Source organism: Salmo salar, chromosome ssa03 (assembly GCF_905237065.1).
Source record: "Salmo salar chromosome ssa03, Ssal_v3.1, whole genome shotgun sequence".
Taxonomy (NCBI): domain Eukaryota; kingdom Metazoa; phylum Chordata; class Actinopteri; order Salmoniformes; family Salmonidae; genus Salmo; species Salmo salar.
In genome coordinates, this window is record NC_059444.1 from 74,392,764 (window position 1) to 74,409,973 (window position 17,210).

The 17,210-nt window shown below is 41.8% G+C and overlaps 1 protein-coding gene across 1 annotated transcript in view; it reads left to right on the forward strand.

Moving 5' to 3' along the window:
- The first annotated feature begins 1,402 nt into the window (after positions 1–1,402).
- LOC123741710 (phospholipid phosphatase 3) overlaps positions 1,403–17,210 on the forward strand; it is a 31,508-nt gene continuing 15,700 nt past the window's right edge. The window contains exon 1 of the mRNA XM_045715412.1: positions 1,403–2,295. Coding sequence (XP_045571368.1) covers positions 2,091–2,295 — 205 coding nt within the window. The 5' untranslated portion in view covers positions 1,403–2,090. The remainder of the gene's footprint in view (positions 2,296–17,210) is intronic.

The window sequence follows — 17,210 nt, forward strand, 5'->3', positions numbered from 1 at the left end:
TCACGCTTTTCATTTTTCTAATTTAAGTAGGCCTGGGAAACATAATGGAATCTCTCATTACACACAAATCTACTCACCCATACTTACACTGACACCACAACACAAACTGCATACATCCACACCCACATAACATGCACACATGCATACTGACACCATACACACACACACACACACACACACACACACACACACACACACACACACACACACACACACACACACACACACACACACACACACACACACACACATGCTGCTGCTACTGTCTAATTTAGCCTGTTGCTTAGTCACTTTACCCCTACCTTTATGTACAGTACATACAGTAGCTACCTCAATTACCTCGTACCCCTGCACATACAGTAGACTCGTACTGGTACTCCCTAAATATAGCCATGTTATGTTCTACTCCCTAAATATAGCCATGTTATGTTCTACTCCCTAAATATAGCCATGTTATGTTCTACTCCCTAAATATAGCCATGTTATGTTCTACTCCCTAAATATAGCCATGTTATGTTCTACTCCCTAAATATAGCCATGTTATGTTCTACTCCCTAAATATAGCCATGTTATGTTCTACTCCCTAAATATAGCCATGTTATGTTCTACTCCCTATATATAGCCATGTTATGTTCTACTCCCTATATATAGCCATGTTATGTTCTACTCCCTAAATATAGCCATGTTATTTTTATTTGTTATTCACTGTGTATTTATTCCTCATGTCACTGTTTCTATTTTATTTTATCTTTAACTCTGCATTGTTGGAAAAGGACCATTAAGTAAGCATTTCACTGTTAGTCTATACCTGTTGTCTAAGAAGCATGTGCCAAATACAATTAGATGTGATTACTAACCTAATTTAATACACAAACCACAGTTCATCAAAGCACACTGAAATAAAAATGTATGCAATTAAATAAACATTTATATATTTCTCTATACTCTTAATTCTCTCTCAAATATAGTATTGATTCTAGCATTACATAGATGTTAACAAATAAAACAAATAAACAAAGCTATTAGTGTAAAACAAACAAAAAAGTAAGATAATCAAATCAAATTTTATTCGTCACATGCTTCGGAAACAACAGGTGTGGAGTAACAGTGAAATGCTTACTTCCCAACAATGCAGAGAGAAAGAAAATAGAGAAATTATAGAAAAGTAAAACACATAATAATAATAGATACGCAATGAGTAACGATAATTTGGCAATATACAAGGGATACCAGTACCGAGTCGATGTGCAGGGTACTCGTGCGAGGTCATTGAGGAAGATATGTACTGTACATACAGTGACAGATAGTAAACAGTAGCAGCAGTGTATGAGTTGAGTCAAAGTTAGTGCAAAAAGGGTCAATGCAAATAGTCCGGGTAGCTATTTGGTTAACTACTGTATTTAACTAACAAGTGGGGGTGGGTTGTCAGAGGGTGCGACTGGAGCAAAGGAGATATACACATTTTGCAAAACAAACTCCTGGGGGTCTGCCTAGTTTTGGGGAGGGACAAAATGCGAGGGAACAGGAGGACTGAACAGAAAATAGTCCAACACATGGAGAGGGCATTTGGAATAGTTGAATGAATGACATATGGGCAAGTTTGAAAGTTGACAGACGAATTGAACAATGCGTGTTTTGCAAGTTATTCTTTTAAAATATTGATTTAGTTGGTTTTAGGGTAACGTATCATGATGTAACGTGGCTAGCCAGCTACAGTAGTTGAAGACTTTGAACAGAGAACACGATACAGTGGGACAGTGAGCGCTTTAGCTCGCAACACCTCAGTGAACTGAAGCAAGAACACTTCTCTTTCAGTTTATCTTTACTCTTCTTTACGCTATCGTCGAACTTGTCTTACATTTCACAGATAAGCTTGTTGCTAACGGTTTGATAACTGTCAAGTTTAACTTTTGTGGTTGTTGGACATGGTTTTCAATAACAGCTAGCTAGCTAAAAAGTTAGTCAGCCATCATTCATTTGTATTTTTCAACGTTGGACGGGACTGAATGTTCACCTTTGGGATACTTAACGTTACTGTCAGTAAACAGCAACAAGACAACATCAAAGTTGTATTTTAAACAAGAGACAATATGCAAAAGTTCAACTCGACACACACTAGTACTCTTCCTCGGGACGCTGAGCTTCAGCAGCGTTTAGCCGACAACGGGGGAGCCGGGGAGGCGATGAAGGAAAACGGCGCTGGGAAGAATCACATCCTTGCAGAACCTGCAGACAGTTCACTCTGTACCAAGAGAAAGATGCTGGTCGTCTTGGATGTTTTCTGTCTGTTTGTAGGTAAGAATTATGGTGAACCCCCATTTGCATATTATTTCACCCTTTTACCCTTTTTATTTGACTGAATCTCAATGTAGCAGCATGACATGATTGTCTGCTTTGCTTTAATTAAATGTTTTGCCTGTCTCAGTATTTCCATTTTATTTCCTAGGAAATATGCAGAGGTCAATATCATTAACATGAATATAATTAATAGTATGCATGCCACAGGATGGGCAATTATTGCACATAAATCTAGGACGGCTCTCACGTTGTCCAAGTGATGATAGACGACCATTTAATTAAACGCATTACATTTATTAGCACAAGTAGTTAAGGAGAAGAACCAACGGCAAAGTGCAACAGGTCTAGCAGTTCAACAGGTCACAATGCAAGAATAAGTCCTTTCAAAAGCCAATTCAGCACTTAACCAAAAGGGCAAAAAGGAGTTTGTCTGTATTCCAAGCTAAGCACTGAAGAAAAGCTGGCAGGAGTGTTGTCCCGGGATATTCTTGAGTTCCCATGACAACCATCCATGGGGTTCTCAAGAAAAGAACATTAGAATAAAACATGTTGCTACCCCTTCCCTGCTTGTGTTCAAATTACATTTGTTCATTGTTTGCCTTGCTTCACTACAGCATTATCCCTTGCCAAGTATCTAAACTCCACTGAGTTGAGCACATTCTAGAGCTTTTGAATTGAACCTCCAACTCCTAGTCGCTATACCTCGATACTTACCTTGTAGGCCTACCTATGTTTGTCCTTTGTTGCGTGCATTTCTTTGCTGAAATCCATACATTTTTTATAAAACGTTAATCAAATACAACCACAGATGTTTTCCTTGTTGAGATTCAATTGACATTCGCGGCTGAGTTGCCATCTTAGAGCACCAGCAATGAGGAAACAGTCAGTGGTTGTATTTGATTAACGTTGAATAAAACAAAAATGGATTCAGCAAACAAAGAAAGGCACGCAACAACAGAGGACAAACATAGGTACATGATTAGGGTTTAAGAATGACATTTTTTTTAAATTATTGACATATCGCGAGTCAGAGGTTCATTTAAGGAACTCTAGTCTGCACTCAACTCCATGGACAGTTGAGGTACTTGGCAACAATATCTGTAATGTGTGCAGCAAAGTTATTCTGCGAAATTATGAGGCTATTATATAATTCAATAAAGCATTAGATAATGGCCCTACAGTTTGAATGCTGATAGGGTTAGCAGTGTTAAGCCATAATGTGGAACATGAGGCAATCTGACAATCACAACGCACAAACACAGAGGGACTATTGGATTTCTACTTTGTGGTAGTTATCATTGGTTACTCCTCAACTAACATGAGTGAAACACAATTGTGTGCCTAACTACACCCCTGAAATGAAATGGGGTGTCGATCAGCCTCTCTGGTGCTGGCACTATGTGAAAGCAGGGAAGAGTGGTTTGTTTTGAAGTCGTTAACATGACACAAACAGGACTATAAGGCGGAACCCGTCCAGGCAGACAGACAGGTCTGCCAGCGCACCGTTGGCGCTTACGAGCTGCCTGTTGCTTCCCAGACAAACACACTGACAGACAGGTTCACTCTCACCGTACAGCCTGTTATTCCTCCTTGCCTGCAGGTATGCTATTGTCTCCTCTGCTAGGTAGCATGCTTGACACTCACCTAAGTGTTTAGGAAGTGGCTGGTAAGTGCCAGACAGAGACTGACTGCCCCAGAGTCAGAAGATGGGAAGGAAATATACTTTTTCAGTTCTTCTTAGCTCAGCCTAATGAGAACACGTGGGCTGGTGTTCACTTTCCTTATCCCTGACAGCTGGTTGCATTGCAACACTAGGATTAACTCAATCACCAGGTTGCATGCTTGAAAGAACATGAGTGAGAGGAAGTGAGAGATTTAGAAAGTGTCTTTTTAAAGTCTCTCAAGACAAAGGGCAGCATGGACTGCTTACCATCATCTTCCACAATTCACTACCATCATCTCTGGTATCATCATCTTCCCCCATTCACCACCATCACCTCTGGTATCATCATCTTCCCCCATTCACCACCATCACCTCTGGTATCATCATCTTCCCCCATTCACCACCATCATCTCTGGTATCATCATCTTCCCCCATTCACCACCATCACCTCTGGTATCATCATCTTCCCCCATTCACCACCATCACCTCTGGTATCATCATCTTCCCCCATTCACCACCATCACCTCTGGTATCATCATCTTCCCCCATTCACCACCATCATCTCTGGTATCATCATCTTCCCCCATTCATCACCTTCACCTCTGGTATCATTATCTTCCCCCATTCACCACCTTCACCTCTGGTATCATCATCTTCCCCATTCACCACCTTCATCTCTGGTATCATCATCTTCCCCCATTCACCACCATCATCTCTGGTATCATCATCTTCCCCCATTCACCACCATCACCTCTGGTATCATCATCTTCCCCCATTCACCACCTTCACCTCTGGTATCATCATCTTCCCCCATTCACCACCATCATCTCTGGTATCATCATCTTCCCCCATTCACCACCATCACCTCTGGTATCATCATCTTCCCCATTCACCACCTTCACCTCTGGTATCATCATCTTCCCCATTCACCACCATCATCTCTGGTATCATCATCTTCCCCCATTCACCACCATCATCTCTGGTATCACCATCTTCCCCCATTCACCACCTTCACCTCTGGTATCATCATCTTCCCCCATTCACCACCATCATCTCTGGTATCACCATCTTCCCCCATTTACCACCTTCACCTCTGGTATCATCATCTTCCCCCATTCACCACCTTCACCTCTGGTATCATCATCTTCCCCCATTCACCACCATCACCTCTGGTATCATCATCTTCCCCCATTCACCACCTTCACCTCTGGTATCATCATCTTCCCCCATTCACCACCATCACCTCTGGCATCATCCTCTTCTGGCATCAGCCTTGTTAATTTAGTAGGAAGTAGGCAGTAGGAAGCTCTCTCATCCATTTATATGCAGATGATACAGTCTTATACTCAGCTGGCCCCTCCCCGGATTTTGTGTTAAATGCTCTACAACAAAGCTTGTTCTGAACACCTCCAAAACAAAGGTCATGTGGTTTGGTAAGAAGAATGCCACTCTTCCCACAGGTGTGATTACTACCTATGAGGGTTTAGAGCTTGTGATAGTCACCTCATACAAGTACTTGGGAGTATGGCTAGACAGTACACTGTCCTTCTCTCAGATCATATAAAATCTGCAGGTTAAAACCTCTCTAGGGTAGGTGGGACTAAATCGTCCCGCACTATACACATCAGAGCGCCAAATTTAAAACCACAAAATGTCATAATTCAAAGTTCTCAAACATAGGACTATTTTACACCATTTGAAAGATAAGACTCTCGTTAATCTAACCACATTGTCCGATTTCAAAAGGCTTTACAGCGAAAGCAAAACATTAGATTATGTTAGGAGAATATATAGCCAGAAATAACCACACAGCCATTTTTCAAGCAAGCATATATGTCACAAAAACAAAAACACAGTTAAATGCAGCACTAAACTTTGATGATATTCATCAGATGACACTCCTAGGACATTATGTTATACAATACATGCATGTTTTGTTCAATCAAGTTCATATTTATATCAAAAACCAGCTTTTTACATTAGCATGTGATGTTCAGAACTAGCAACTAGCACACACACCGCAAACTTCCGGTGAATTTACTTAATTACTCAGCATAAAACGTTCACAAAATACATAACAATTATTTTAAGAATTATAGATACAGACCTCCTTTATGCAATCGCTGTGTCAGATTTTAAAATAGCTTTTCGGTGAAAGCACATTTTGCAATATTCTGAGTAGATAGCCCGGCCATCACGGCTAGCTAATTTGACACCCACCAAGTTTGGCCCTCACCAAACTCAGATTTACTATAAGAAAAATTGGATTACCTTTGCTGTTCTTCGTCAGAATGCACACCCAGGACTTCTACTTCAACAACAAATGTTGTTTTAGTTCGAAATAATCCATAGTTACATTGAAATAGCTCCGTTTTGTTCCTGCGTTCAGGTCACAATCCGAAGGGTGACGCGCGAGCGCATTTCGTGACAAAAAAAATCTAAATATTCCATTACCGTACTTCGAAGCATGTCAAACGCTGTTTAAAATCAATTTTTATGCGATTTTTCTCATAAAATAGCGCTAATATTCCAACCGGGCGACGTTGTATTCATTCAAAGACTGAAAGAACAAAATGGAGAATTCACATGAACGCGCATCTCCAGTGTCACTGTCCCCAGCCTGACCAGTAACAAACTCTGCTGCTGTTCTTTGCCCAGAGACTGCAGACATCTCATTACACTTTCTGGCGCCTTCTGAGAGCCAGTGGAAGCCTTAGAAAATGTCACGTTACAGCACAGATGCTGTATTTTCGATAGAGAGGCTACAGAAGGACAATAAATTGTCAGACAGGGCGCTTCCTGTATGGAATCTTCTCAGGTTTTGGCCTGCCATATGAGTTCTGTTATACTCACAGACACCATTCAAACAGTTTTAGAAACTTTAGAGTGTTTTCTATCCAAATCTACTAATTATATGCATATTCTCATTTCTGGGCAAGAGTAGTAACCAGTTGAAATCGGGTACGTTTTTTATCCGGCCGTGCAAATACTGCCCCCTAGCCCCAACAGGTTAAAGTTAAATCTAGACTTGGTTTCCTCTATCGTAATCACTCCTCTTTCACCCCAGCTGACAAACTAACCCTTATTCAGATGACCATCCTACCCATACTAGATTACGGAGACATAATTTATAGATCAGCAGGTAAGGATGCTCTCGAGCGGCTAGATGTTCTTTACCATTCGGCCATCAGATTTGCCACCAATGCTCCTTATAGGACACATCACTGTACTCTATACTCCTCTGTAAACTGGTCATCTCTGTATACCCGTCGCAAGACCCACTGGTTGATGCTTATTGTAACGGCTATCGTAGAGAGGGGACCAAAGCGCAGCGTGTTGAGTGCTCATAATGATAATTTATTATAACTGAAAATACTGAAGCAAAATAACAAAGAGGAAAAAACGACAGCGCACAGTTCTGTCAGGTACAGAGACTAAATAAAAAACAACTTCCCACAAACACAGGTGAAAAAAAAAACGACTTAAGTATGATCTCCAATTAGAGACAACGAGGACCAGCTGCCTCTAATTGGAGATCAGCCCCCAAAAATCCTACATAGAAATAGAAAAACTAGAACTTAAACATAGAAATACAAAACATAGAAAAACACAAAACACCCCCTGTCACGCCCTGACCTACTCTACCATAGAAAATCACATCTTACTATGGTCAGGACGTGACACTTATTTATAAAACCCTCTTAGGCCTCACTCCCCCCTATTTGAGATATCTACTGCAGCCCTCATCCTCCACATACAGCACCCGTTCTGCCAGTCACATTCTGTTAAAGGTCCCCAAAGCACACACATCCCTGGGTCGCTCCTCTTTTCAGTTCGCTGCAGCTAGCGACTGGAACGAGCTGCAACAAACACTCAAACTGGACAGTTTTGTCTCCATCTCTTCATTCAAAGACTCAATCATGGACACTCTTACTGACAGTTGTGGCTGCTTTGTGTGATGCATTGTTGTCTCTACCTTCTTGCCCTTTGTGCTGTTGTCTGTGCCCAATAATGTTTGTACCATGTTTTGTGCTGCTACCATGTTGTGTTTCTACCGTGCTGTGTTGTCATGTGTTGCTGCCTTGCTATGTTGTTGTCTTAGGTCTCTCTTTATGTAGTGTTGTGTTGTCTCTCTTGTTGTAATGTGTGTTTTGTCCTATATTCATATGTTATTTTTATTTATTTATATATTTATTTATTTAAAAAATCCCTGTCCCTGCAGGAGGTATTTTGCCTTTTGGTAGACCGTCATTGTAAATTAGAATTTGTTCTTAAATGACTTGCCTAGTTAAATAAAGGTTAAATAAAATAAATAACAATAAAAATATACTTTTGGTTCTTTCTTGATAGATATGATTGGCGTCACTATCATCAGCTATATTGTGAATTAACAATATGCCTTGTCTCTAGTTGTCTCTGTCTCAACTCCAACAGTATGCCTTGTCTCTAGTTGTCTCTGTCTCAACTCCAACAGTATGTCGTGTCTCTAGTTGTCTCAACTCCAACAGTATGCCTTGTCTCTAGTTGTCTCTGTCTCAACTCCAACAGTATGTCGTGTCTCTAGTTGTCTCTGTCTCAACTCCAACAGTATGTCGTGTCTCTAGTTGTCTCTGTCTCAACTCCAACAGTATGTCGTGTCTCTAGTTGTCTCAACTCCAACAGTATGCCTTGTCTCTAGTTGTCTCTGTCTCAACTCCAACAGTATGTCGTATCTCTAGTTGTCTCCTCTCCAACAGTATGTCGTATCTCTAGTTGTCTCCTCTCCAACACTATGCCTTGTCTCTAGTTGTCTCCTCTCCAACAGTATGTCGTATCTCTAGTTGTCTCCTCTTCAACAGTATGTCGTATCTCTAGTTGTCTCAACTCCAACAGTATGCCTTGTCTCTAGTTGTCTCCTCTCCAACAGTATGCCTTGTCTCTAGTTGTCTCCTCTCCAACAGTATGTCGTATCTCTAGTTGTCTCCTCTCCAACAGTATGCCTTGTCTCTAGTTGTCTCTGTCTCAACTCCAACAGTATGTCGTATCTCTAGTTGCCTCCTCTCCAACAGTATGCCTTGTCTCTAGTTGTCTCCTCTCCAACAGTATGTCGTATCTCTAGTTGTCTCCTCTCCAACAGTATGTCGTATCTCTAGTTGTCTCCTCTCCAACAGTATGCCTTGTCTCTAGTTGTCTCAACTCCAACAGTATGCCTTGTCTCTAGTTGTCTCCTCTCCAACAGTATGCCTTGTCTCTAGTTGTCTCCACTCCAACAGTATGTCGTATCTCTAGTTGTCTCCTCTCCAACAGTATGCCTTGTCTCTAGTTGTCTCCTCTCCAACAGTATGTCGTATCTCTAGTTGTCTCCTCTCCAACAGTATGTCGTATCTCTAGTTGTCTCCTCTCCAACAGTATGTCGTATCTCTAGTTGTCTCCTCTCCAACAGTATGTCGTATCTCTAGTTGTCTCCTCTCCAACAGTATGCCTTGTCTCTAGTTGTCTCCTCTCCAACAGTATGCCTTGTCTCTAGTTGTCTCCTCTCCAACAGTATGCCTTGTCTCTAGTTGTCTCCTCTCCAACAGTATGTCGTATCTCTAGTTGTCTCCTCTCCAACAGTATGTCGTATCTCTAGTTGTCTCCTCTCCAACAGTATGTCTTGTCTCTAGTTGTCTCCTCTCCAACAGTATGTCTTGTCTCTAGTTGTCTCCTCTCCAACAGTATGTCGTATCTCTAGTTGTCTCCTCTCCAACAGTATGCCTTGTCTCTAGTTGTCTCCTCTCCAACAGTATGCCTTGTCTCTAGTTGTCTCCTCTCCAACAGTATGTCTTGTCTCTAGTTGTCTCCTCTCCAACAGTATGTCGTATCTCTAGTTGTCTCCTCTCCAACAGTATGCCTTGTCTCTAGTTGTCTCCTCTCCAACAGTATGCCTTGTCTCTAGTTGTCTCCTCTCCAACAGTATGCCTTGTCTCTAGTTGTCTCCTCTCCAACAGTATGCCTTGTCTCTAGTTGTCTCCTCTCCAACAGTATGCCTTGTCTCTAGTTGTCTCCTCTCCAACAGTATGCCTTGTCTCTAGTTGTCTCCTCTCCAACAGTATGCCTTGTCTCTAGTTGTCTCCTCTCCAACAGTATGCCTTGTCTCTAGTTGTCTCCTCTCCAACAGTATGCCTTGTCTCTAGTTGTCTCCTCTCCAACAGTATGTCGTATCTCTAGTTGTCTCCTCTCCAACAGTATGCCTTGTCTCTAGTTGTCTCCTCTCCAACAGTATGCCTTGTCTCTAGTTGTCTCCTCTCCAACAGTATGTCGTATCTCTAGTTGTCTCCTCTCCAACAGTATGTCGTATCTCTAGTTGTCTCCTCTCCAACAGTATGTCGTATCTCTAGTTGTCTCCTCTCCAACAGTATGCCTTGTCTCTAGTTGTCTCCTCTCCAACAGTATGCCTTGTCTCTAGTTGTCTCCTCTCCAACAGTATGCCTTGTCTCTAGTTGTCTCAACTCCAACAGTATGCCTTGTCTCTAGTTGTCTCCTCTCCAACAGTATGCCTTGTCTCTAGTTGTCTCCTCTCCAACAGTATGCCTTGTCTCTAGTTGTCTCCTCTCCAACAGTATGCCTTGTCTCTAGTTGTCTCCTCTCCAACAGTATGCCTTGTCTCTAGTTGTCTCCTCTCCAACAGTATGCCTTGTCTCTAGTTGTCTCCTCTCCAACAGTATGCCTTGTCTCTAGTTGTCTCCTCTCCAACAGTATGCCTTGTCTCTAGTTGTCTCCTCTCCAACAGTATGTCGTATCTCTAGTTGTCTCCTCTCCAACAGTATGCCTTGTCTCTAGTTGTCTCCTCTCCAACAGTATGCCTTGTCTCAGGGAGTTCCATCCTAATTTTCCCTAAATGTCAGCAGCAGATTCCTCAGGCTGTTGACCCCTCGTTATCTGGCCTGTCAAGGGACTCATTTATTACTGTCACTCTGGAATTCCCCCAAGGCATCGCATTCTAATGGCCTTATAAGTTAGGAGTGAATCCACTTCTTTGCTCAGTGTGGTCCCTTCTGTCTCAGACAGTACTTTCCTTTTAAGTGTTTACTGCAGCGAAGTAAACACGTTAACACTGTGGTATGGCATTATGAATGACTGTTATTAACACGGTGGTATGGCATTATGAATGACTGTTATTAACACGGTGGTATGGCATTATGAATGACTGTTATTAACACGGTGGTATGGCATTATGAATGACTGTTATTAACACGGTGGTATGGAATTATGAATGACTTATAAACACGGTGGTATGGCATTATGAATGACTGTTATTAACACGGTGGTATGGCATTATGAATGACTGTTATTAACACGGTGGTATGGCATTATGAATGACTGTTATTAACACGGTGGTATGGCATTATGAATGACTGTTATTAACACGGTGGTATGGCATTATGAATGACTGTTATTAACACGGTGGTATGGCATTATGAATGACTGTTATTAACACGGTGGTATGGCATTATGAATGACTGTTATAAACACGGTGGTATGGCATTATGAATGACTGTTATAAACACGGTGGTATGGCATTATGAATGACTGTTAATCAGAGCCTAAAACCAGGATCACTTCATAATGAAGGCTTTCACTTTGGCTTTGACTTAAATACGTATGTGTGTGACCGTGTGTGACCGTGTGTGACCGTGTGTGTGACCAGGTAATACTGTCCCCCAGATCAAAAATACATCTAAGTGAGATGATTGATGTTTCACAGAGAGAGCATTTTTCTACTTTGTCAGTATGTCTCTAAAGCATATGGATGTCTCAATCTGTGTGTGTGTGCATTCCTCCTGCACGCATTATTGAGCTTTCAAAAGAAGAGCTCAGGTCTGAACAGAATCCATGTCCTGTGGCCATGCTATGCTAGAGACACGGCGTCCAGCAGCATAGGCAGGGTCAGAAGTGATGGGTCAGTCATTGACGTACCTGTGGGCAGGCTGAGACAAGTCTGCTTGCCTGCCTCCTGTTCGGTTTCCTGTCTCTCTCTCCAGCACAGGTGGTCCTCACTCTGTCATCACAGTTATTTGGGCCCTTAAAAGTAATTGGAAGGTGATCTGAAGTCTTGAGTGGTTTGTGACCATCAATTACAGTGACCAATTACAAACCATCAATTACAGTGACCACACAGTCATTCATATTTGCTCAGGATAAAGATTCATAGATGAAATTAGACCCAAATCAATAGCAAAATTAGAGCATGGATTTTAACTGCCTCGACTAGGCTGGATCAAATGTTTTTGAATAGCACTTAAAACTTCTTACGGATCATTGGGACGCTAGCTTCTCACCTCGACAACATCCGGTGAAATTGCAGAGCGTGAAATTCAAATTACAAAAATCGTAATATTAAACATTCATGAAAATACAAGTGTCATACATCATTTAAAAGCGTAACTTCTTGTTAATCCAGCCGCTTCATCAGATTTCAGAAAGGCTTTACGGCGAAAGCACACCATGTGATTATCTGAGGACAGTGATTATCTGAGGACAGCGCCCCGCACACAAAAGCATTACATACATTTCCAACCAAGCAGAGCCGTCACGAAAGTCAGAAATAGCAATAAAATAAATAACTTACCTTTGAAGATCTTCATCTGGTTGCAATCACAAGGGTCCCAGCTACATAACGAATGGTCCTTTTGTTCAATAAAGTCCTTATTTATATCCCCAAAAAGTCAGTTTCATTGGCGCGCTTGACTCAGTAATCTACCGGTTTCCCTCGTTCAAAATGCATACAAATGAATCCCGTAAATTACCAATAAACTTCTTCCAAACATATCAAACAACGTTCCTAATCAATCCTCAGGTACTCTAATATGTAAATGATCAAATTTAAGATGGAGAATACCTGAGAACATTACCGGAGATAAAGAACGAAGTACGCGCCCTCACCGGAACGCGCAACAAACACCACAGCCAAAATGGGAGCCACTTATTAAAACTACAAATTCTAGCTCATTTTTCAAAAAACAAGCCTGAAACTCTTTCTAAAGACTGTTGACATCTAGTGGAAGCCATAGGAACTGCAATCTGGGAGGTATTCCTTTTATATTCCCATTGACAGCCATAGTAATCAGGGGTGAGCTGAAAAAAAGAAAATTCTGGATGGATTGTCCTCGGGGTTTCGCCTGCCATATCAGTTTTGTTATACTCACAGACATTATTTTAACAGTTTTGGAAACTTTAGAGTGTTTTCTATCCAATACTATCAATTATATGCATATCCTAGCTTCTGGGCCTGAGTAACAGGCAGTTTACTTTGGGCACCTCATTCATCCAAACTTCCGAATACTGCCCCTAGCCCGAAGAAGTTTTTACGCTCTCCCTGAGAGACAGTGACCAGTAGACACCACAGAGACGATTACTGGTTGTGTGTTGGACTGAGTGTGTGTGTGTGTGTGGGACTGAGTGTGTGTGTGTGTCTGTGTGTAGGAGGGTAAGAAGACATGAGGTAGCTCGCCAGAGAGGAAGACCTGTATCTCCCGGAGTGATCAGAGAAAGGGTACTTGCTATCTGGGATCCTTGGGACGTACTTACCCCCATTGAAGTTTACATTTAAAAGGGTTAGGGTTAGGTAAGGGTTATGTTTAGATTAAGGATAGGGGATAGGGTTTAGGGTAGGGATAGCATTAACCTCAGAGCGAGTTCAAAGGGCCACTTCTTTCCTGCTTATCTCCGCTCGCTTTCCCGCTCTTTCTTCTCCTTGCTTCAACCATTTTGGGATGGAAGGTGTCCCAGAAGAGGGGAGGACGCGTGGTGAAGTGCGCGTGTGCGTGCGTGTGTGTTTTCTTGGGCATACAGTATGTTTGTGTAAGTGGGCTTATGTTTCTGTTCAGCTGGCAGGGAAAGCTGTCGAGTGAGACAGTGAGAGGGCCAGCATGCTGCAGCATGCCACTGCAGTCCTCTCGCTCTGGGCTTGTGTGTGTAACCGTGCGTGTGAGTTTGTCTCTGTGTTTTTAGTGCTCTTGCATGGTCATGTTGAACAGTATGCGTTTGTGTGCATGTGCCTCTGTTTACAAATTCACTGATGCATTTTCACTCAAGGTTTTTAGCCCTAATGGAATACATGATGAAGTCATTACATGGGAACATGGCAATATTCTGACGTTGACAGATGCAGCTTCCAATAAAATAAACCTGATCAAACGATTAGCTGAAGTAAAAAGTGATGCTGCTCTTTACCCAGTTGCTGTAGGGCATTTCCATCTAAAAGGAGCAATGAGCACCAACATGTAAAGTTCATAGGAGCATGTCAAATCAAACTAATAGTCTATATTTTTGAGAAATTAAGGCATATATACATTTTCCAATTATTTTCCATCCTAAAAATCAGGAATAAGCAAAGACTTTGATTTGTGGTCAAACAGATGGGAAAAGCGTCTTAGACAACATCTAGCAGGAAAAGTCTGACAAGGTATTAGAAATGCATCAATATTGATGTAAAGATCCCTGCCAACTAATATCAGCACTTATATTTAGTTTTGGAGAAATTATTTGCCTCCAGTAAGTTTAAGAAACATTGCCTTGTGCCTTGTAATTCCGTTATAAAAAACACACATTATCTTTCAGATATTTTCACATTTCTCTCCCTCATGAGGAGTGAGGATAATGAAAGTTCACAGAAGTAATAGGTAAAGGTAGACCTACCAGTTAGTTATAGGGTTTTTACTGATATCAAGTTTATTAATTATGAAGTGATTAAAACTCGTAATTCTGTTACCAAATTGGTAATTGAATTACTGGAAAATTGGTAACGGAATTACTGCAATTGAATTGGCTACAATGGGAAATCATAGTAGTCACAAACCACAGATGGGTCACCTGCTACTGTCCTCCCTTCAACTGACATACTGTTATGTTCAGCTCATAGAGTCACCTGCTACTGTCCTCCCTTCCACTGACATACTGTTATGTTCAGCTCATAGAGTCACCTGCTACTGTCCTCCCTTCCACTGACATACTGTTATGTTCAGCTCATAGAGTCACCTGCTACTGTCCTCCCTTCAACTGACATACTGTTATGTTCAGCTCATAGAGTCACCTGCTACTGTCCTCCCTTCCACTGACATACTGTTATGTTCAGCTCATAGAGTCACCTGCTACTGTCCTCCCTTCCACTGGTGTACTGTTATGTTCAGCTCATAGAGTCACCTGCTACTGTCCTCCCTTCCACTGGCATACTGTTATGTTCAGCTCATAGAGTCACCTGCTACTGTCCTCCCTTCCACTGACATACTGTTATGTTCAGCTCATAGAGTCACCTGCTACTGTCCTCCCTTCAACTGACATACTGTTATGTTCAGCTCATAGAGTCACCTGCTACTGTCCTCCCTTCAACTGACATACTGTTATGTTCAGCTCATAGAGTCACCTGCTACTGTCCTCCCTTCCACTGGCATACTGTTATGTTCAGCTCATAGAGTCACCTGCTACTGTCCTCCCTTCAACTGACATACTGTTATGTTCAGCTCATAGAGTCACCTGCTACTGTCCTCCCTTCCACTGACATACTGTTATGTTCAGCTCATAGAGTCACCTGCTACTGTCCTCCCTTCCACTGACATACTGTTATGTTCAGCTCATAACTGTTTGTTTCCTCTTTCTGTCGTCTGGGGGGGGCCGCGCAAGTGGTTTTTCGGTCCAAATAGTGTAATAAAAATAATAATAATCTGGTTGGGAAAATTATTTCAGTGTAAACTTAAATGACTAATGCCACATATAAAGTAAGTAGAAAAGACAATGGACCTATATATTTTAATATACCGTAAAATGTATTAGAGAGAGCCTTCTATTTGAGTCACGTGTCTATTTCTGTAATTGCACACAGCTTTTGCTAATTTGCATAGTTAATTGTTTATTTCCAGTATTTAGTTCCAGAATTGTAATCATTTTCTTAATTTCCTTCACAAATGTGTTATCATTTACACACTGTCACATTTATTTTATCATAGTATGCCCCATTATTCTCCTTTGACTGTGCATTTTCGCCAGTTTCTTTATTTTTTAATATATTTTTTAAATGATTCTTTGTTTGGGGGGGTTCTGTACTGTCGAAGTTGTTGACTGTTTTTGTGCTTGCCAGTTAGCTTGCAGTTCTCAGCTGTTAGCAGCAAATGGCTAGAAGATTCTTAATGGCGATTAAAAAAAGATAGTTGCCATAATTTTTTTGAGTCGTTACTGAATTATTTAATGTAAAATTATTTAATGTAACAAAACAATTCATGGTAACCTCCGTAAACAATTCATTTAGACCCACCGTTTCTTTGAAACTACCGTTTATTTGCTGAAATGTGTGCCGCTGCCCGGCTATTAAAAGGGACGGGTGGCTATTTGAGACTGCTTTTAATTGAAGTTTTACGGTACTGTAATCTTTGAGAACTAACAATTACCAAAATGAAAGGTAGACAGTCATGGAGAATAGAAAATTCCCAAAACATTAATATATCAGTATTGATTTTTGTATTATGTTTAAGCAAAAGAACACGGTATTAGCTATGGCAAAATGCATAGAATTGCAGGAAATTACATTTAAAACTACAAACAATTCTCTACACCGCCTAGATAGCAGCCACTAAATAAAATTCAGAAATTCAGCCTCACCAATGGGTTGGTCACGCCCATTGGCCTGAAACAGCCCCCGGCTGGGTGAGGCAGGGTGGGGAGTGGGAGCAGTGGCTATCTCCTCTGTAGGTAAGGATCCACTGTAGGGGTCAGAGGTCAGCTTGGGGTATCTCCCACACCCAAATTGCTACAAATTCTCCCTATTCTCCCTTTGGTGAAGTGAGTTTTTCCATACAATGGGTGTTAAGAGTGAAGGGTAAAGTCTAGTCCCATTGTGTGTCAGTTTGCAGTTTCTGGTTCCCCCCAACCCCCATTCCCTTTCTGTCAATACAAATGAGTCCTCCTTCTACCCCCTGCTCCTCCATGTTGGCTTTCAGACAGCCCCCCTCCTAGTGCCCTTCCAGCCTGGCCCCCTATCCACCCCATCATCCTATCCTCCTGACACATCTTACCTGCCGGATCCCCCTTTATCCACCTCAGCCCCAACCCTCTTCTGTCTGGCTGTCTGAAGCTCTTCCAACCACAGACAAACCACTAAACCAAACAGTCTGACAGCCCAGTCCTCACTGCACATATCATATACCACAGACAAGCAGACAGAGCACTCCCCCCCACCCTTACTGTCACACTGCAGACAGACAGCCGCCTCTCCAGCCACCCAGCCTGAACCACACAACCC